Here is a 22605-nt window from a genome sequence, read left to right as displayed (position 1 = left end):
CGCTCGCTCTCGCGTGATCTAAGCCTTAAGTTAAAAAAATAGAGGAGTTTCCGTCGGTGCTTGGGAGCCAGGTCCTGGCAGATGCATGGAAGTCATTAAAAAATTTGCCTTTCCCAGATTTGGATGGAAGAGACAACTGAAATTTGCCCTTCGATAGCACATCTATGTGTCTGGTATTTACTTCCGCAAGTGTTTTTATGCAGCTCTTTCCCTTTCAGGCGTCCGTTTCTAACACGGGAGCTCCGCCCACTGCGCTCCCCGCGCTCTCGTCCCTCTACCGAGGCCCCGCCTTTACCGTTACGCGTTTCTCTTCCAGGCCACGCCTCTGCCCCCAAAGCTTTAAGTACGCCGTGGTTCACGTCATCTTTACGCGACCTCATCTTTGTCAGTGCACAAAATGGCGCCTTACAGCCTACTGGTGACCCGGCTGCAGGTGAGCGAGCTCAGGGCCCTCTGGGTTCACGAGGGCGGGGAGCCTCCTACTGAGCCTGCAGCTGTGGGCGAGGCAAGGCGAGGCGGGCCCGACCTCCCGCCGACTTTCCGTGGACCTGTCCGGGCCGCGGGCCTTGCGCGGGTGTCCGCTCCTCCCGCGCCCGAGGTCAAGGCGTCCCCGGCTCCGCTCTCCCAGTCCTGTCCCCGCCCCGTGGGAAGCGTAGGTCCAAGCAGTGGCTGTCAGGTGAAGAGTGGAGGCACCCCTTTCTGAGGACTCCACTCCGCTCTCTTGTAGGGTGTCGTTCCGTTCCTCAAGGTGAGGACAAGGTGACTGGGGGGCGCGGTCGTTGTGGAGCCCGCTAGGCCCAGAGTCTGAAGGCCTCACTTCCCATCTCTAGGCAGCAGAGCCCTGCTAACCAGGGGCTTCTACGATTGCCAGGCCTGGAGGCTGTAGACGAGATTGGTACCCTGTTCCATTTTAAAAGGATCCTGCGGAACATACAGTCAAGAATGCGAGGGGGCTTTCTTGGCGCAGACCTAGTAAATAGTAAGGGTAGCAGTAGCCTCTCATCTTTGCAAGATTGCAAGACTGTTTTAATTCCTCATCTTATCATTTGATTCATATAATCATCTGGTGATATAATTCCCATTGGATAGGCTACAAAACTGCTAGAAAGTAGGTGAAAGTTTGTGCTCTCTTGAGTGTCACCGAGGTGCTGTTTGGAGCATCTGCCCTATTTTACCCTTTTGTTCTTGTTCATGTCAGCCTGTCTTCTCTAAGCCAGAGTGTGATCCTCGAGCTGACATTGTATTTGTGAGAGTACCAGTATAGAGTATTTTGAGCTCAGTTCCTTTTCATTTAGGAGGTAGGAGGATAAAGAGACTCAACAGTTTGACCTTGACTCTTCTGTTACGAACCATCTAGAAAACTGACTGTGACTGCCAGATGGTTTTCTTCACTCCTAACTTGATAACACTGGGAAGGTGTTACATGGAAGGTTTCAATGTCAGGCATGTATTTTATTAATAAAAGTAAAGCAAGCAATAAAGTCGACATTCTCTGACAACCTTTTACATTTAACTTTGTGAATCTGCTTTGAATCAAGTGGCATAGCTTTGATTATAAAATTAAAGAAGTTATGTGCTATACTCTCAGGAAGCATTGTGTTACTAGGGTTTGTTTTTGTTTGTGTTTTTTAATCACGTTGCTTAAATTTAGACCATATGGTTTAAAATGAAATCATCATTTGTCTTAAATACTTCTGATCTCTCAATTTTGGACAAAGACAAGGGGTTTGCCCTAATTTGCTTTTTAGAACTTTTGATTTTTTAGGTTAATGATGTAGAAAGAAAGGTAGTTGTTTTTTCCTGATCCTGCTGCCCCGTGATGTAGTGAAGTCAGGCAATATTATTTGATGGTTAAATGATTACAGACTTAGTGATCTTGGAAGAGAGAATTAATATCACAGTATTTTTAAAAAAAAAAAAAAAAGGATTTTGGAAAGCTTTCAGTGTTAGACCAGTATAGAAAGAGATCTGGTCCATAGTTCATATTCTTTCCTGACCCTGTGACCTTGAGCAAATTACTTTTGGATTCTAGTTTCCTCACCCGACAGATCACTGGGGATAATTTTCATTGACAAATGCTTACTGAGTACTTGGTTCCATTCAGATTGTTATGAAGTGATAAGAAAATGGAATATATTTGTTTTTGATCATCATGTAGTCCAGCCTCCTCTTTTACAGATGGATAATCTAAGACCTTGGGTGACTTCCAGTAGCAGAGTCAGGATTAAAATCCAGGTGTCCTCGTTTGTTTATTCAGCTAAGATGAATGAAAAGCTGTATACCACACTGCCTCTCAGTAGCCAAGCTATCTTAAATAATGGCCTGCTAACACTGTCCTCAGAGAACCTTGTAAATTTACCTTTTTTGTATTTAGCTACATTTGAGAAGTGATGGTGCTGCTTTAGTTGTCATGTCTGTAGAACCCTGTCCATGCATTCAGTTTATTCCGACCTCATTCCATGCATATTCATTGAGTACCTACCACTTGCTTCAAATACAATAATAAGCAAAGCAGACAGTCCCCATTTTCATGGAACTTCTACTCTATTCTTCTACCATACTAGATTCTATTATATAGTCAATGTGTTTTGCTGCAGAGGGCCTTGAAAATCTTCTCAGCCAAAATATTTTTCTTCTGCCCTTAGCTGGACCAAAGGTAAAGGTAAATAATAGAATGAATGATGCCGGGGCGCCTGGGTGGCTCAGTAGGTTAAGCCTCTGCTTTCGGCTCAGGTCATGATCTCAGGGTCCTGGGATCGAGCCCCGCATCGGGTTCTCTGCTCAGCAGGGAGCCTGCTTCCCCCTCTCTCTCTCTGTCTGCCTCTCTGCCTGCCTGTGATCTTTCTCTCTGTCAAATAAATAAATAAAATCTTTAAAAAAAAAAAAAAAAAAAAAAAAAAGAATGAATGATGCCAGTTTCTACTGCCATTAAGAGTACCTAACGTTTACCTTACTGTGTGCCAGTAATCCCACAGGATGCCGTGAGATAAGGCAGACCTGTTGGCTCTAATAGACGAAGAAACAGGATTGGAGAAGAAACACAGTATGATGCTTAAGAGCTGGGTTCTGGGGCACCTGGGTGGCTCAGTGGTTTGAGCCGCTGCCTTCGGCTCAGGTCATGATCTCAGGGTCCTGGGATTGGGTCCCGCATAGGGCTCTCTGCTCAGCGGGGAGCTTGCTTCCCTCTCTCTCTCTCTGCCTGCCCCACATCTACTTGTAATTTCTCTCTGTCAAATAAATAAATAAAATCTTTAAAAAAAAAAAAAAAAAGAGCTGGGTTCTGGCGTCATACTACCGGGACCTGAAAACTGACTCTAATATTCCCCAGCCATGACTGAGCAGATTACCTGACCTCTCTACCTGTTCCCTCACCAGTAAGATACAGATAATGATAGTACATCTGGTTTATTTGATTATTGTATTATAGTTGCAAACTAGACCCCTCCCTGTACCTAGTAAGGGCTGTATAATTAAGTATGGTTAAGCTAAGTAACATGAAATAAACTTGCCTAGGGCCTTATTATTAGTCATTAGCAGGTGTGATTTGAATCTGTACCTTTTTTTTTTGGTACCTTTTTGATTCCAGGGTCTGAGTTCCTAGCACCTGTGCTGTGCTGCTTCCCTTTGGCATCAAGACTCAGCCTATCCACCAGGGTACTGTTAATGCTTCCTTACCTGGGAACAGATCTCCTTAAGTTGAAAGTGTTCCACTGTTTTTTGTTTGTTTGTTTGTTTGTTTTTTAAGATTTTACTTATTTATTTGACAGATAGCGATCACAAATAGGCAGAGAGGCAGGCAGGGGAGGGGTGGGAAGCAGGCTCCCCCTCACTGAGCTGAGAGCCCTATGCGGGGCTCGATCCCAAGCTCAATCCCTGAGATCACAACCTGAGCCAAAGGCAGAGGCTTTACCCACTGCCACCCAGGTGCTCCGAAAGTGTTCCACTGTTTAACAGTGCCGGCCACCAGCTTGTAAAGTTAGAAACAGAGAAAAAAAAAATGGAGGTCAGCATTTTGAAAAGCCCCATTTACTCTCTGGTTATTTTTTATTTGTGTGCACACAACTGTGGATGGTAGATAAAAGGGGTTGGGTGCTTGCAAATATGTTTCTTAGGTCTTTGGTTTTGCCTTGAGGTGCTGAGTTGCTGAGTTCTTCATCATGTAACCTCACATGCAAATCCGAGATGGCCATTAACTACAATGGAGTCTGACAGATTTGGCAGAAGTTAAGTTCTCTGTCAAGTGTCAGGTTAAAACAACCACCACCACCTTGGGAATTAGGAAATGGGTCATTCTGGTTGCATGTCCCTGTGGTCCGGTCTCGGGTATCCTGTAGTCAGCTGGTGACTGGAGTTGAGTAGATGAATGAATGATTGAATGGATGAGTAAGCAAACTTCAACAAACGTCAGGTCTAAACTTTGGGCAGAGAGAGTAGAGTCACCATCTTGAGAACTAGGGGAGTGCATTGTTGCCTTTTGAACTAGCTGTTTCCAAAATGTTCATTGAAAGCTTTAGTATATGACTTAACACTATTCTAGACTCTACTAGTGCAACAGTGAACAAGAATAGTCGATCTTATATTGTAGTTCTGGGCAAACAGAAGATAAACAAGTAGATAACATTGTAGCTGCTAAGTGCTACCAGAAAGGTAGATTAGGAGCCTGTGGTAGAGAGGGTCAGGGTGGGCATGTGACATGGCTTTAACTGGGGTGGGTGGCAAAGGCCCTACAGAAAAAGGTGACATTTGAGCTGTTACTTAAATGACAAAAAGACAGTATTTTTTTTTTAAGATTTTATTTATTTATTCGACAGAGAGAGAGATCACAAGTAGGCAGAGAGGCAGGCAGAGAGAGAGGGGGAAGCAGGTTCCCTGCTGAGCCGAGAGCCCAATGTGGGGCTCAATCCCAGGACCTTGGGATCATGACCCGAGCCGAAGGCAGAAGCTTTAACCTACTGAACCACCCAGGCGCCCCTGACAAATAAAATCTTTATTTAAAAAAAAAAAGACTGGGTCTAGGGAAACTGCTTGTTCCTTCCCTAATCTCCATGCAGGTGCTGCTGTAAGAGTTGGGGAGAAGAGGTAGAAATGAATCTGTCAGCTTCTTGATTTTATTCTCTAAGTTGACGTGCAACTTTGGGAAAGTGGACTTTACAATTACTTTTGTAATATATATTTTTTTAAGATTTTATTTATTTGAGAGTGAGCGCAAGCGTGGGAGCATGAGTGGGGCATGGGCAGGGGAGAGGGAGAAGCAGACTTCCTGGTGAACAGGGAGCCCGACGCGGGACTTGAGCCCAGGACCCCGAGATCATGACCTGAATCGAAGTCAGATACTTAACCGACTGAACCACCCAGGCTCCCCACGTTTGTAGTATTTTCATCATCAAAGTCTGGGTCCTGGGAGAAGTTGGGCCCGGTGGGAGTATTTCTGCTTCTATCCCGCAGAGAGAGACTGGGACAGCTTCTGATGGGGAGCTTGAATTCTGGGGCCGGCTGCAGGAGGACCTAAAGGGGTCTCAGAAGCCCCTCTAATCCCCCGCACTTCATGCTGTGTCGCTGGGTTCCTTCACCTTCTGCTGGACATTCGTGTTCTTAATTGTTCATTGAGGGAGCCGTAGAGCTGGTTTAAGACGAGGGCCCGGCCTGTGGAAGAGCTCATACGCTGGCGAGGAGGAACTCACTTCCTAACCGCACAACACGCTGGCCTGAAGCAAGGAGGGAAGGGGTGAGCTGGGCCGTCGTAGAACTTAGGTGTCTTGGGACGCGTTTAGTCTGTGCCACACACATCGCTGGTGTTAGAGATACCAGTCGCTGAACTAGGTCTTATTTTACAAGGACTGCCTCATTTGCCCTTCACAACAGCCCTAAGAAGTGGGTGTCATTAGCCTGAGAACCAGAGGGGCTGAGCAGCTCGTCTGAGGGCACAGCTAGCGTTCGGCCCGGCCAGATTTTGAATGCAGATTCGTTTGCTTGCAGAACCCAGGCTTTTGACCACTCTGCTGAACTGTTTCCTCAGAGTACTACCCCCGGGGCTGGAGAGTCGAAAGTAGACCTTTGTGGAGGAGGCCAAATGCAGGGGACACAGTTCAGTTGGCTCCCTGCCCTGCTTGGCTCTATGTTTATTTGGGGCCTTGATTGCCTCCTGCCCCAAATACCAGCCAGGCCTGGGAGGGCGAGGCCAGAGGGCTGAGCCCCACAGAGGCAGCTTTATTCCTTGCTGGAGCCGCGGGGCAGCCTCACAGGCCACCTATTGAGATCTCAGAAGCCGCCCTTCCTGAGTGTGTTAGTGTGCAGCGTTGCCCCGGGGGCTGGATTCGGGCTCAGATTTGTATGCAGTTCACAGTGTGCCTGGCGTCTCTGCCCTGCCACCTGACAAGCGGGCCCAAGAGTGAATCTATCAAACAGTTCCTTAAAGAACCCCTCCCTGGCCTTACATACACGCGTGAGCGCCAGCTGACTTGGAGAAACCCAGCTCCCTGCCCCCTTCCTAAGCCTCTGAAAAGGACTGCATCACCTTTTGTGCCTGCCAGTTGCATAGCAACCAAGCTAGCTGATTGCCTCCTGGGCGGAGGGGGGAAATTGTGTAGCTCTGGAGAGGAGCCCAGCGTCACCTCCCAGGGGTGGGAGAGAATTGTTCCAGGCAGCAGAGGTGTGGGAAGATGCTGCTGCTTTGGAGGGTGCTGACTGACAGGCATTCCTTGTGGCCCACCTAGCCAGAGCCTGCCTGAGGCTTCCCTGCCAGGAATGGCCTGGCTGTTGCAAGCTAACAGCTGTGAGCCTGAAGGCTGCTGAATGAAGGTCATGGTCAGAGGAACCAGGGGTCTTACCCTGCTGAGACTGTGAAGTCATCCTGCTGTTGAAATGGGCTGCCTTGTAAGGTAGTGCGTTCCCCCACTCCTGGGCACAGGTTGGATGGCCTCGTGTTAGGGATGCCCGGGCAGCATGAGAGGGTAGAGGAGACCTTTTCAGTCCCATTGCTTTGCTGTGTGGCCCTGGTGCTTGGGATCTGCTCTGGGGCCCCTGGTCTTTGTGAGCTAGGAGGGGGGTAGAGGACATGGTGGGAAACAGCACTGCTTCGTCCTTTCTGTAATACACAGGCGGGCAGTGGATTAGTAGCAACATACCCTCCCGGGAGAAGTGAGTGATAGCCTACATGTATTGAATGCCTATCAGGAATCCAGACTGAACTCTGTGCTTTGCTTATATTTTTTTTCTTTAAAGAATGTAGTATATTCATAAAAACCCTCTTTTCACTCCAGTCCCCAAAGGCAAACACTGATAGGAATTTTGTGTTTTATCATTCTAGATTTTTTTCCTCTACATTTACAAGCAGTACATTCTTTGTAAATCTCACGAAAACCTCTGCTCTTTTATCCCATTTTATAGAAAATAAAGGAAACTGGGGCGCCTGGGTGGCTCAGTGGGTTAAAGCCTCTGCTTTCAGCTCAGGTCATGATCCCAGGGTCCTGGGATCAAGCCCCGCATCGCATCGAATCTCTGCTCAGCAGGGAGCCTGCTTCATCCTCTCTTTCTGCCTACTTGTCATCTCTGTCAAATAAATAAATAAAATCTTAAAAAAAAAAAAAAAAGAAAGAAAAGCAAGGAAACTGAGGCTCAGAGAGGTGGAAGACCTTATCTGAGGTCCTGTGGCTAGGGGAACCAAGATTGTAAGCCAGATCCATCTGGCTCTAGAGTGGATGCCCTTTCTTTGACTTGGCACGGGTAGGACTGTTTCCACAGTGGCCCTCGACAGGACTGCATGGGGTTGGTGGCTGCTTTGTCTCTTGCTGAAGCAGTTGCCTCAAGAGACCAGGCATCTTCTAGGAGCCCAGCCTGTTGGGACAGCTCAGCCATTTCTGCTTCTTGGCTTGCTCCGAGTTCTGGTGCTCAGCGACATGTGGCTCCCTAAGGCAGCGCTGGCACGTAGGCCCTGCCTCACCGGGTGGGTGAGAGGTCAGGCTGGCCTCCTGGCCGAGAATATGTCAGTTTCTTTGGTTTGGACTGTTCTCTTGATACAAATGGTTCCAAGGGAAGACTTGTGTCCTTTGGGAAGAGAGAGTAGCATGTCTGACCTTGGTCAGTTGCGAAGTCCAGAGTTTCGAGTGGGGAAGCACATAAGGTGCCACAGCATGGATCCCCTTTCCGTGCGCTTGCTTCTGTAACTGGGCGCGGCCAGCTCAGCACCTCGGCTAGAGGCACTCACAGTGTGAATTTGAAAGCATGATGAAGAGGCTTGTGTTCAGATTTTGGCTCTGCCTTTGTCCCTCTCATCACCAAATATTTTTTCAGCTTCTGTGTATCAGACATTTTTCTAGGCTCCGAGTATGCATGGTAACGTGACTAGACAGGTTTTCTGCCTTCAGGGCGCTTACAGTTTAGTGGAATTGACTTTCTCATCTGCCCAAGTCTCCATTTTCTCTCTATACAAGGAACTGGCTGACCTGTAACAATCCCACTTGGCACACTTGTTGGGAAGGTGACAGAAGATAACCTTTGTGATCTTGCCTGGCACAGTTTTGTTTTGTTTCTTTTCATTTCTTGCCAGGCTCCCCATTGGGGTCCACTTTGGGTATGTTTCCTCCTCCAGAATTTGTTCTGTGTCAGTAAATGCAGGATCAGCAGTGCCTCCCTTACTCCCTTGGAGCCCTGGAGATTTGGATCTTACCCAGTAAGGGAGGGGCACTACCGAGACCCAGGAGCCGGACTCCACCAAAGACACTTTGGTTTAGCAGCTGGGACCAATAGCCCCCCACCACTGAGGGCTGGGCCTGCCTGGCTCTTGGGCCAGAGCAGAGGCTGGGAAACACTTTCTGTAGCACAGTGAGAAGACCATGGGCTCTGTAGATTCCCAGCTGTGTGACCTTGGGTCGGCCACTTCCTGTCTCTGGGCCTGTGCATCTTCAGGGCAGTTAGGGAGGCTGAGCTTTGTATAAGGTTTAGCAGAGTAGCTGGCAGAGAGCAGGTGACCGCTGACAGCTATTTACTCCAAAACAGATCTGTGAGCATCTGGCTACTATGGGAGACTCCCACCCAAGTGTAAAATTAGGGAGTTGTTTGGTAGCAGAGGAAATGCTGTGTGGATGCTTAGACTGTTGAAGACACGATTAAGGTTTTCAAGGATTTGAAAGGCTGAAATGTGGAAGAGTGTCTAGGCTCATTTGAACTGGTTCCAAAGGTCAGGGCTAGGAAATGCGGCCTGTCATGTGTCAGGCACTGGACTGGGTCCTTCCGTAGGTGCTCTCTTTGAGTCCTGACTGCAGCCTGGGAAGGTTAGCCCCGCTTAGAGGAGAGAAGGTGATGTTTAGATGCTAAGCCTCTCAAGGTTACATGGCCTGTTGGGGACAGAATCTCCAGTGCCGGAATCTGTGTTCTAATGTGACTGAGGCACGTTTCAGTTCAGTATAAGAAGCAGTTGTAGCAGTTGGAAAGTATTAGAACTGTCCAGGAGTGGAATAGGCTTTCTGGAAGAAACTGAGCTTCCTGGTCCCATCCTGTTCAATCAGGGGCTCAGGGAGTTTGCCCAAGAGGGGTTTCTGCTCAGCCGTGCTCTAGGCTCCTGTGTTCCAGAGGAAGTGGAGGGTGAGGGCTTTGTGAAAGAACCCCTTCTAGATAAGGGCCTGGCATGTACCCATGAAAATTTCACAAGACCTGAGACTTGGGCTCCAGGTATGGGAAACAATTTTCCTGTCTTCTGGTTGTTGCAACATCTGGGTTGGTAGGCCTTACGAGTGATCTCAGGAATGTTTCTGGGTCCCAAGGCCAGGTGGAACTGAGCATTTGAGGATGTTTTACTTTTGGATTTAGGAAAGAAAAACAAAATCTTAGTAGGTTATTATTATTTTTTTAATATGCCCACAAATCATCATCCTTCTTTAAATAACACTGATCCAGGAGCGTTTGGGTGGCTCAGTTGTTGGGCGTCTGTCTTTGGCTCGGGTCGAGATCCCAGGGCCCTGAGTCAGACTCCCTGCTGAGTAGGAAGCCTGCTTCTCCCTCTCCCACTCCCCCTGCTTGTGTTCCCTCTCTCGAGGTATCCCCCCACCCCTGTCAAATAAACAAATAAATAAATAAATAACACTGATCCAGACTACTTGACCCCCAGCCACAGTGGCTGGCATATTGTAGGACTCAGTAATACCTGTTTTTAAGGTGAAATTGATTTCTTAACTTTTTTTCTTGTTTATGAAGGTAATTACCCATTATAGGAAACTTGGAAAATACAGAAGTATAGAGAATATCATAAAAGTTACCTATAAATATTTGTAATACCCCACCTTTACCCAGAGATAACTACTGTTAACGTTTGGCATATGTCTTTCTAATGTTTTTAAATTTTTACAATCCAGATTAAAAACATGTACAATAGTATGTATATTTATAATCATAAAAGCAGCAATGAGGAGATTCTTTTTTTTTTTTTTTCTAAAGATTTTATTTATTTGAGAGAGAGAGAGAGAGGGCAAGTGCAAGTGCAGGAGCTGGGATGGGGGAGAAGACGAGAGGGAGGGGGACAAGCAGACTCCCCGCTGAGCAGGGAGCCCAGTACGGGGGCTCGATCCCAAGACCCTGAGATCATGACCTGAGCCGAAGGCAGATGCTTAACTGACTGAGGCACCCAGGTACTCCAACAATGGGGACATTCTTATAAACACTTGAACACCCCCCCTTTTTTAAGTAATCTCTATACCCAACATGGGGCTCCAACTCGGAACCCAGAGGTGGAGAGTTGCATGCTTCACCGACTGAGCCAGACAGGTGCCCCTGAATACTCTTGATAAAACTAAAATCTTTCTTTCTGCCAGCCTTTTCCTAAACTTTTCTCCTTCCCCAGGAGTAACAGCAGATCAGTGTATGTCCTCTTAAGTGCATGTCTGTGAACATTCAGTACATACATAAATAGTGTTAAAGCAAATTGCTGTATTTTATATCTGTAACTTAACAGTGAATCTTAGAGATTTTCCCTAAAGTGTTACAGTATTCCACAAAATGGATAAAATGTAACTTAAAAAAGAGAACATTTAAGTTTTTTCTAATTTTTTTAAGATTTTATTTTTAAGCGGGGCGCCTGGGTGGCTCAGTGGGTTAAGCCTCTGCCTTCGGCTCAGGTCATGATCCCAGGGTCCTGGGATTGAGCCCCGCATTGGGCTCTCTGCTCAGGGGGGAGCCTGCTTCCCCCCCTCTCTCTCCCTGCCTCTCTACCTACTTGTGATTTCTCTCTCTGTCAAATAAATAAATAAATAAATAGATAGATAGATAGATTTTATTTTTAAGTAAACTCTCTAGCCAGTGTGGAGCTCCAGCTCACAACCCTGAGATCAAGAGTCACATGCTCCCCCAGTGAGCCAGCTAGGCACCCCTAGGTTATTTCTAATTTTTTTTTTCAAGATTTTATTTGACGGGGGCAGGGGGGGTGGGTACAACAACGAGATAGGGAGTGCAAGCAGGGGGGTTGGGAGAGGGAGAAGCTGCTTTCCGCCAAGAAGGGAGCCCAACGATGCAGGGCTCGATCCCAGGACTCTGGGATCACAGCCTGAGCCAAAGGCAGATGCTCAACGACTGAGCCACCCAGGCGCCCCTATTTCTAATTTTTTAAATATTTTGCTTCATGGGGCAGTGAACGTTCTTGCAGCTGCCTTCTTGTGCATGTGTGTGGTGCAGGGGTGCCTGCGGAAGCGGACTTGCTCAGTCACAAGCGTAGTGAATTCTGGTAGCTATTGTCAGTTCCCACTGACGAGACTTTACTAGTGTTCTCAGATAGCAAAATTCAAGGTTATTCTTTCCTCTAGACTCTTGCCAACACTTTCTGTTGTAAATCTTTGAGATTTTTGCCAATTACTTTTGTATAATGGCGGTGGAGGGAAACAGTCATGTTCTTTAAAAAACATCTGCCAGGGCGCCTGGGTGGTTCAATGGGTTAAAGCCTCTGCTCAGGTCATGATCCCAGGGTCCTGGATTGAGCCCCGCATCAGGCTCTCTGCTCAACAGGGAGCCTGCTTCCTCTCTCTCTCTCTCTCTCCCCGCCTGCCTCTCTGCCTACTTGTGATCTCTGCCTGTCAAATAAATAAATAAATAAAACTTACAAAAAATAATAATAAAAAAAATTTTAAAAATCGGCCTTCGTTCTTCTGCTTTTTAAGAAGTAGACCGCCAGTCATAGGAAGCAGTGTGGTGCTTAGAAACCAATGATTTCTGTTTCTTTAAAAATATTTTTCTGATCCTAAAACTAATGTACATACAGTTTTAAAGGTTCACACATGAATTTAAAAAGTTCAGATGTCTCCGTAAATTCACACTCCAGGGAGAGAGCTGCTGGTAACAATTTGGCATTACTTCTTTTTTTTTTTTTAAAGGTTTTATTTATTTATTTGACAGAGAGAGATGACAAGCAGGCAGAGAGGCAGGCAGAGAGAGGAGGAAGCAGGCTCCCTGCTGAGCAGAGAGCCCGATGCGGGGCTGGATCGCAGGACCCTGAGATCATGACCTGAGCCGAAGGCAGCGGCTTAACCCACTGAGCCACCCAGGTGCCCCGGCATTACTTCATTTTGATTTTATTTGGTTTATTTAATTCATCTCTGTCCAGATCTGTACTTAGAATTGCCAGGGAACACTTGGAGGGTTCAGGGCTTGGGCTTTAGAGCTAGGCCGTGTTTGAATGCTGGTCTTACTGTTCACTATCCGTGAGAACTTGGGTGAGTTGTCACCCTTCTCCAGCTCTCAATTTGCTCATCTGTTAAATGGGGCCCATATTATTACAAAAGGGCTCTTCCTCCACGCAAAGCTCTTACAACTTGGCACTTGGTGGGAAGAGTTAAATATTTCTACTGATGGTCTTTGCTTAGAATCCTGTTCAGTGTGGGTATAGTGGGTTCAGTGGTGCCAGGAACTGTGAGGAGGTAGATTGGCCATGGAATAGGTGTTTGCTGCCTCCCTTGGAGTCACTGTGTATTTAACACCTCTGGGTACCTGGTGTCAGGCCATGGAGCCCTCTGGGAGCTGTGGTGGTGGTGGCGGATAGCCCTGGATGAGTTTCAGGGAGTCTGTGAAATTGCATTTTTATGTGTTTTGTAAATTTGCTCTATAAAATGTGTCCTGCTTTTTAAAATGGCTGGAAAAGGGGGCCTGGGTGGCTCAGTGGGTTAAGCCTCTGTCTTTGGCTCAGGTCATGATCTCGGGGTCCTTGGATCGAGTCCCGTATCGGGCTCTCTGCTTGGCAGGGAGCCTGCTTCCCCCTCTCTCTCTCTGCCTGTCTCTCTGCCTACTTGTGGTCTCTGTCTGTCAAATAAATAAATAAAATCTTAAAACAGGCTGGAAAAACCCTAGTAAATGCTATTTTTTTTTAGTCTGCTTGTAGCATTTCACATACTAAATACTATTTGAAAGGAACCCATTCATGCCCTTTCTAGGCTCATATAATACTCAGCTGCTCTCTTTTTCTAAATGAGGAAACCAGGTTCAAAGGTGAAGTGCTAGTAAATGGTAGAGCTGGCTTTGAAGCTGGATCTAAGTTCTTTTCACTGCGCTGCTATAAACCATGGGTTATAGTCCCAAGTTTTAGGATAGTCAGCCACACCCAAACTGACCTTCCACTATTTCCTGCTTTGTCAGTGACATCCTACCCTTCTCTGTGCTAAGTAGCTTTTGCACACTTGACTTAATGGTTCTGTATCTTTATACGCTTTGTGTCTCTTTCGGTGTCTTCCAAACTCCCGTGTGTCCTCCCCAGCCCTGCTCGAAGCCCTGCCCTGGCTCCTCAAGCCGAGGTTATGGTTCCCTCTGCAGCACTCCCGCTTCTGGCCTGTGCTTCCTTTTTGCACAGTTGGTTACATTTACCTGCTCGTCTTGGTCAGAGTAAGGTATCTTAGCGTAGGGACTGTCTTCCTCTTCTTAGTGTCTGTTCCTATTGCCTGGCACATAGTAGGTGTTCAGGTGTCACAGTGGGTGTGGACACCCCTTTGCTAGAGGAAACAGGTTACAGGATAAGCCACCATCAACCTGTTTTCCTTTTGCCTCTCTTGGATGCATTACCTACATAGTAGCCACGGTGACTTTTTTTTTTTTTTTTAAATGCAAATCTGATCCAGTCATGATCCTGCTTAAACCTTCTGTGGCTTCCCACTGCTTTTAGGAGCAAGTTAAACATTGAACATGTCCTGCTGTAAAGCTCACACACACTTACAAGACAAGGTCAAGGCCTGAATGATTGGATTGGTACAGGTACAGTGAGGCGCTTTTGTGTACAGACAGTTCGCTGACACAGCAGAAGAACAAGCCAAAGGTGCCAGCTCCCTGGGTCCCAGCCCCGCACACCAAGTGGAGCACACCAAAGCTGAAGGAGCCAGAGGTTCATCCATGTTGTAGCACATGTCTCAATTTTTCAGGCTTTTAAAATTCCTTTTCTTGTGGCACCTGGGTGGCTCAGTGGGTTAAAGCCTCTGCCTTCATCTCAGGTCATGATCCCAGGGTTCTGGGATCGAGCCCTACATCGGGCTCTATGCTCAGAAGGGAGCCTGCTTCCCTTCCTCTCTCTCTGCCTGCCTCTCTGCCTACTTGTGATCTCTGTCTGCCAAATAAATAAATAAAATCTTTAAAAATTTAAAAAAAAAAAATTCCTTTTCACGGATGCCTGTCTGGCTTAGTTGGTGGAGTGTGCGACTCTTGATTTCAGGGTTGTAAGTTTGAGCCCCACATTGAGTGGAGAGGTTACTTAAAAATACAATCTTTTATTTATTCCACCGGCTGAGCCAGCCAGGCACCCCCTAAAATTCCTTTGCAAGGAATATTCCATCATACAGATGCATCACACTTGGGTTGCTGACATCTGGCTGTTGTGAACAAGACTATTGGGGTGTACGAATCTCGCTCTGTTTTGTTCTTTGAACACAGCAGTTACCACCTGTAGGGGATGTTTTTCTTTCATTCTGTAGTTTGGCTTGTACCTTTTGTCAGCTCGTTGTTCAGTGTCACCTTCTTGTTCCCCACTGTTCTCTTTTAAATGGCACTGCCCCCACTGCCCTGGCCCATTTTCCCCTTGCTCCTGCTTCCTTACCTATCATTGACACTTAACAACATCTGACTGAGGTTTTACTCTTTTCCGTGTTTCTGTCTGTCTCTCTGTCCGACTTCCTCTGATGCCTGGGAATGTTAGTTCCAAGAGGGCCGTTTTGCTCATTGCTGTATCTCCAGTGCCTAAAACAATGCCTGGCCCCCATAACCTCTTAGTAACTATATGATGGGCAGACAGGTGAGTGGGTGAGTGAGTGAGCAAGGTTCGGTCGTAGGAGGGAAGAGGGACACTTTGAGTGAACAGCAATGAAGACAGATGTTTTTCCCCAGTCAGCTGTGCTCACCGCTTCTCAGATTTCTGGCTGCTACTGCAATTCTAAGGGTAAAACTAAAATCTTAGCTTTTTCTTCCACGTGTCTTCTCCAGTGACTGTACCTGCCCCCCCACAGGCATGATACAGAACACCAGAAAGTGCACACAGAATTGGCGGGATCAACGTGGGGTTGCAATTGTTAAACCTCTGCAAGTAAGAGTCCCGAAACACCACCTTCCCCCACCACGTGCCCAGCAAACCATTATCCACTGTCAGCGTCCCTGCTTCAAAGAAAGGGCTTTTTAACGTGAAGGCATAGGAAGGCAAGATTCAGAACAAAAGTCATGTTTTAAATTTAATAAATTAGACTTTCTTTTTTTCAAAGATTTTATTTATTTGGAGAGAGAGAGAGCACAACAGCGGGTGAGAGGCAGAGGGAAAAGCAGGCGCCTCGCTGAGCAGGGAGCCCCGTGTGGGGCTCAGTCCCAGGACTCTGGGATCGTGACCTGAGCCTAAGGCAGATGCTTAACCGACTGTTTCCCTGTTAAATTAGACTTAAAACAAAACACACTTGCTATGTTGTCTTTATTTTTCTGATTTTCTTGGTGGAGAGTTGTGTGCAGAGAGGGACCAAGTGGGTGGCAGAGGCTTGGGTGCCTCTGGCGCCACGGACTGAACCAAACGCTGCGGAGATCCTGACAGTGCTTGGCACAGGCCCGGGGCGACCGTGAGCATCATTCTTCATCATTCTTCGGCTGTTTGGCTCAGGCGTTTGTGGCTCTTTGTTTAAATTCTGTAAGGTGTTCAGATTGCCTGTCCTGACCTGTCATCAGGAAATGAAATTAATGGGGCGCAACTTGCCTTCTAGGAAAGATAATCTAGAATGCTAAAGGAAAAAGGCCAGACACAAAGAGCCATGAACTGTATGATGTATATGAACGAGCTAGAATAGTTAGTGGTTAGAATAGTTAGAATAGCTTAGTGGTTAGTGGTTAGTGGTTGCCAGGAGAGTGAAGGGAATAAGGAGCAGCTGCTGGATGGCTATGGGCTTTGCTTTGGAGTAACGAGTGATTCTGGGACCAATAGTGCTGGTTCCACTGTGCATGTGCCCACCTGGCTCCTTTCACCTAGTTATGGTGGTAAATTTTATGTTATGTGTGTTTTACCACAGTATAAACAATAATAGAATGAAAAGTATTAGTTGGGGCACCCGGGTGGCTCAGTCGTTGGGCATCTGCCTTCAGCTCAGGTCAGGATCCCAGGGTCCTGGGAATGAGCCCCACATCGGGCTCCCTGCTTGGCAGGAGGCCTGCTTCTCCCTCTCTCATTCCCGCTGCTTGTGTTCCCTCTCTCGCTGTGTCTCTGTCATAGAAATAAATAAAATCTTAAAAAAAAAAAAAAGTATTGGAGCACCTGGGTGGCTCAGTGGGTTAAAGCCTCTGCCTTCGGCTGAGGTCATGGTCTCAGGGTCCTGGGATCGAGCCCCACATCAGGTTCTCTGCTCACTGGGGAGCTTGCTCCCTGCCCCCACCTACCTGTGATCTCTGTCAAATAAAAAAATAAAAATCTTTAAAAAAAATTTAAAAAATAAAAAATAATTAGTAGAGCACATGACTCTTGATCACAGGATCATGGGTTTGAACCCCACACTGAATGTGGAGCTACTTAAAAAAAAAAAAGTATCAGCATGCATTGCACATGGTGAGTGTCGTTTAGTGAAACTTGTTTTGTTTTTATTTATTTTTATTTTTAAAAATATTTATTTGACAGAGAGCACAGCAGGGGGAGCAGCAGGCAGAGGTAGGGGGAGAAGCAGGGTCCCCACCAAGTAAGGAGCCGATGTGGGGCTCAGTCCTGGGATCATGAGCCGAAGGCAGACACTTAACGGACTGAGCTGCCCAGGCGCCCGGTGAACCTTGTTTTAGTTACGCCACCCTGGCAATACCTTTGGCCTGGATCACAACATAAAATGTATTTTGTGTGTATGTGTGTTCTCAGTCAAAATGTGAAAGCCCCTTGGGGCGCCTGGGTGGCTCACTGGGTTAAAGCCTCTGCTTTCGGCTCAGGTCATGGTCTCAGGGTCCTGGGATCGAGCCCCACATCGGGCTCTCTGCTCAGCAGGGAGCCTGCTTCCTCCTCTCTCTCTGCCTGCCTCTCTGCCTGCTTGTGATCTCTGTCTGTCAAATAAATAAATAAAATCTTAAAAAAAAAATGTGAAAGCCCCTTCTCTAAGGCTTCTGTTAGAACATCCCATGGCCAATATTTGAAAGTTGCTAAGACCCTCCCTCTGAGGTGACTACACGAGGATACAGTGGACTTTGAATGACTTCCTCCTTCCATCAGGACTCCACAAATGCCACGCGATTTTAAGTGAGTCGTTCTGTTTGGCTTTTGCATCTGTAGCCAGTTTTTTTTTGTTTTTTTTTTTTTTTTTAAGATTATTTATTTATTTATTTGTCAGAGAGAGAGTGAGCGAGAGCGAGCATAGGCAGACAGAGTGGAAGGCAGAGTCAGAGGGAGAAGCAGGCTCCCTGAGGAGGGCAAGGAGCCCGATGTGGGACTCGATCCCAGGACGCTGGGATCATGACCTGAGCCGAAGGCAGCTGCTTAACCAACTGAGCCACCCAGGCGTCCCTGTAGCCAGTTTTTTTTAACTTGAACTCAAACATGACCTTGGAGAAGGTCTTGGCCTCTTGTTCACTTGACCACTCCTATTTCTGTGCCTTCGCTGAACCTTAGACCTAATGTCACAAGAGCAACTTTAATAGGACCACACTTGGTTTCCGTGTCTGTCTTACCCCACCAGGTTGTGATCCTGCCTGTAGGGACAGCACAGGCGTGTTCTGGGGTTTAGTGGGTACAGCTAAGCTTTCCTCAGGTGTGCTCTAGCAAATAGGACACAGGTGTGCAGAGATCCTGACCCCCCCACCTCCACCCCCACCCCCAGGTGCCTTCCAGCAGCAGCCTGGTCTGTCTGCCTAACTGTGATATCCAAAATGAGTTACTTTGTTTGTGGGCCTTAACTTAAAAAGGTTTGGGAACTGCCCTAACAGTGCTCGGAACCTAGGTGTTCATTGTTAAATGAGGTGGTCTGGATAGGGGTTATTCTCCCTTATTTTATTAATATTTTACAACAGAAAGAGTCTGCCGTTTGGCCAGTCATCAGGGGCCAGTGATGAGCAGCTAGTGTGCCGAGCGTGTAGTGCTCTGTGGGCCTCCACGTCGGGCTGGGTTTCACGTGCTCACACCCACAGCTCCCCATGGGGAGGCGAAGGCCAATGCAGAAAAGCCTAACCTTCGGGTACAGGTGCATCTATTCTGACATTGCTGCATTTTCCTCTGGGCCTTTGGGGAACACATGGGCTTGTCTGAGAGCCCTCGTGCCAGGGAGGAGTATTTATAGAATCTGCGCCGGACAGAACTTTGGAGAGCATCTAGTCCAGTGGTTCCCAGACATGGCAGCGGCATGAGAGTGACCTGGTTGTCTCCACCGACGCTTGGGCACCACCCCGGGGGACTCTGACCGACTGGTCCAGAGTGGCACAGCCGAGAAGCTGAAACCTCTCAGGCGGCCTTGAGCCGCTGGAATGATCCACTTCTCCCGAAGTGGAAAGGGAGGCACAGAGGGACGAGATTATTGTAAGGGTACCTAGTGACTGGGCTAGGAGGCCAGATCCCTGGACTCCCATGCCTGGAATGTTCCCTCTCGTCACGTGGGGGCTTTCACTGTTCTGTCTACACACGGGCAAGTGCCCCGTGGGGCAGGCTCGCCCCGGCTCTTCAGCCATCTGAGCGTGGTGCCCTCACTGGAATGTCAGATTGCAAAATTGGAGTTCAGGGACAAAAATACAGTGACACTAGGGGCCTTCAGCTCTCTCTATGCCAGCTGAAAACAGCTTGCTGTCAATCTCTTTTCCACACATCACCTTAATACAGATTTGGAGAATTAGGCGAAAATAATTTTCCCTCTTAACCCAAACATTTTTTTTTTTTTTATGTTGTTAGTGCATTTCCTTTTGGTCCCCCCTCCCCCCCCCCCCGTGAACATGAGTTTTATAGCATTGTAGTCTGTGTGTATGTAAACCTGCTTTTTCTTATATTATTGTATCATAGACAATTTCCTGCATTGCTACATAGTACCTAAAACTATCATTCCTGGGGTGCCTGGGTGGCTCATTTGTTAAGCATCTGCCTTCAGCTCGGATCATGATCCCAGGGTCCTGGGATTGAGCCCCGCATCGTGTTCCCTGCTCAGCAGGAAGCCTGCTTCTCCCTCTCCCACTCCCCCTGCTTGTGTTCCCTCTCTTGCTGTCTCTGTCTCTATCAAATGAATAAATAAAATCTTAAAAAAAAAAAAAAACCCAATCATTCATGTTTAGAATTATTTCTCCAGGGTAAGAGTTTCAGGTATAGAATTGCTCAGAGGGTGTAGGTGTTCCTGTGGGTTTCATATTGACAAGCTGCTTTATGAAAAGTTTAATTTGCTTTTACTCCGCAGCAAGCAGTCTGTAGGAATATTTATCTTTTGGTTTTGAGCATTTAATTTTTTTTTTTTAAAGATTTTATTTATTTATTTGACAGGCAGAGATCACAAGTAGGCAGAGAGGCTGGCAGAGAGAGAGAGAGGGAAGCAGGCTCCCTGCTGAGCAGAGAACCCGATTTGGGACTCGATCCCAGGACCCTGAGACCATGACCCGAGCGGAAGGCAGCGGCCCAACCCACTGAGCCACCCATGTGCCCTTGAGCGTTTAATTTTTTTTTTTTAAGATTTTTATTTATTTATTTGACAGAGATCACAAGTAGGCCGAGAGGCAGGCAGAGAGAGGAAGGGAAGCAGGCTCCTGCTGAGCAGAGAGCCCGATGCGGGGCTCGATCCCAGGACCCTGAGATCATGACCTGAGCCGAAGGCAGAGGGGGTTTAACCCACTGAGCCACCCAGACGCCCGGAGCGTTTAATTTTTAATTAAAAACTAATGTTGTTTGTAATTTTTTCTAATTATAAGAAGTGTTTGAGTGCCTGGCTCAGTAGGTAGAGCCTGCAGCTCTTGATCTCAGGGTTGTGAGTTGGAGCCTCATGTTGGGGGGTAGAGATTACTTAAAAAAAAAAAAATTTAAACCATAATTGGTATCTTTCTCAAAATATTTTTTTGTTATAAATATTTACACATAAGTAAAAGTTGGGGGTGCCTGTAGTTCAGTGGGTTAAGCATCTGTGTTTGGCTCAGGTCATGATCCCAGGGTCCTGGAATGGAGCCAGGTATCAGGCCTATTGCTCAGTGGAGGGTCTGTTTCTCCCTCTCCCTCTGCCCCCTGCCCCCGCTCATGTGCTCTCTGGCTCGCTCTTGTTCTTTTCTCAAATAAATAAATCTTTTTTTCTTTTTTTAAGATTTTATTTATTTATTTGACAGAGATCACAAGTAGGCAGAGAGGCAGGCAGAGAGAGAGAGGAGGAAGCAGGCTCCCTGTTGAGCAGAGAGTCGGATGCGGGACTCGATCCCAGGACCCTGAGATCGAAGGCAGCGGCTTAACCCACTGAGCCACCCAGGCGCCCTCAAATAAATAAATCTTAAAAAAGAAAGGAAAAGTCGAGAATAGTAGCAAGGACATCCATATACAAACCTACTCTCTTCCTTATTAATGACAGATTCCTGTAAATTAACTTGCTAAAACAAAGGGTTTGCACATTAGGAAAAAAAAATGACACAGAACATTGTTGATTGCCAAATTGCCAGTAAATGATTGTGCTGGACCACTCCACAGTCAGCATGCTTTCTGCATCTCTCTGCCTTGCTCCTTCTTTTTTCCTGGTTGCAAAAGGAACTCCTATCATGTTACATTTAAAAGTTACAGAAAGGGCACCTGGCACCTGGGTGGCTCAGTCGTTAAGCATCTGCCTTCAGCTTGGGTCATGATTGCAGGGTCCTGGGATCGAGCCCTGCATCAGGCTCCCTGCTCAGCGGGAAGCCTGCTTCTCCCTCTCTCACTCCCCCTGCTTGTATTCCCTCTCTCGCTATCTCCTTCTCTGTCAAATAAATAAAATTTAAAAGTCTTAAAAAAAAAAAAAAAGTTACAGAAATACTTGGCCTAGAAAGGAAAAGTGCCCATAATTCTAATCCGTAGAGATAATTGCCATGCACAGTTCAGACATTTCATTTGTTAACATATCTACATGTGTGAATTATGATTTATTATTCTATAAGAGCTCTCATAATACTGTCTTGCTACTTAATTTTTTACCCTGAATGTGTCATGGAACTTTTTCTCTGCCAGTAAAGGTAGATCTACCTTTTTTTTAATTACAGTAAAATGTATGTAACATAAATGTTTACATTTTAACCATGAGTAAGTATTCAGTTCGGTGGCAGTAATTACTTTCACAGTGTTATGGGACCGCCACCTTTAATTCTTTTTTTTTTTTTTTTTTTAGTTTTTAATTATTTAAGTAAACTCTGCACCCAATGTGGAGCATGAACTCAACGACTCAGAGATCAAGAGTCACAGACCAGCCAGGCACCTCTCAAGTTAATTCTTTTTAAATAGCTGCAAGATGACATTCCTTGGTAGATGAACTAGAATTTATTCAATCAGTGCCCTCTTTTTGGACAGTTGGGTTGTTCTCTTAAGAATGGTGCTGCAGAGAAAGGCCTTGCCTGTCTCAGTGCTCAATTATGTGAGCATTTTTGTGAACTAGCTTTCTGGAATTGAGGAAAGCTGGTTAAAGGGCATAAACATTTTACATTTCAATAGGTATTACCTAATTGTCTTTCAGAAGTGCCGAACCTGGGGGCGCCTGGGTGGCTCAGTGGGTTGGGCCACTGCCTTCGGCTCAGGTCATAATCTCGGGGTCCTGGGATCCCGCATCGGGCTCTCTGCTCAGCGGGGAGCTTGCTTCCCTCTCTTTCTCTCTGCCTGCCTCTCCATCTGCTTGTGATTTCTCTCTGTCAAATAAATAAATAAAATCTTAAAAAAAAAAAAAAAGAAATGCCGAACCTGTGGGCCTCCGGGTTGCTGTGTTGTTTAAGCCGGTAAGCGCCTGACTCTTGATCTTGACCCAGGTCTTGATCTCAGGGTCCCGAGTTTAAGCCGTCTTGGGCTCCATGCCAAAAAATGTTGAACCTGTTTATACTCTAACCAAGAGCGTCTGAGTCTGGTAAATTATTGATTTGTTAACTCTTTGCTCTCACAAGATTAACCAAACCTGCTCTGTATTTAACCCTGTTCAGTGTGGTTCAGTGGTCAAGCAGAAGCAAGTCTTGGTTTGATTGATATTTATGTAGCACCTCCTGTGT

The 22605-nt window shown here is 46.7% G+C and overlaps 1 protein-coding gene across 1 annotated transcript in view; it reads left to right on the top strand.

Moving 5' to 3' along the window:
* Positions 1 to 48: 48 nt before the first annotated feature.
* The window catches only part of ACO2 (aconitase 2), a 51158-nt gene continuing 28601 nt past the window's right edge, over positions 49 to 22605 (top strand). Inside the window, exons 1-2 of the mRNA XM_082739980.1 lie at positions 49 to 173; positions 317 to 433. Of these exons, the coding sequence (XP_082596106.1) occupies positions 398 to 433 (36 nt within the window). The 5' untranslated portion in view covers positions 49 to 173; positions 317 to 397. The remainder of the gene's footprint in view (positions 174 to 316; positions 434 to 22605) is intronic.

Source organism: Mustela nivalis, assembly GCF_964662115.1.
Source record: "Mustela nivalis genome assembly, chromosome: 7".
NCBI lineage: Eukaryota > Metazoa > Chordata > Mammalia > Carnivora > Mustelidae > Mustela > Mustela nivalis.
This window is presented reverse-complemented; position numbering and strand designations above follow the sequence as displayed.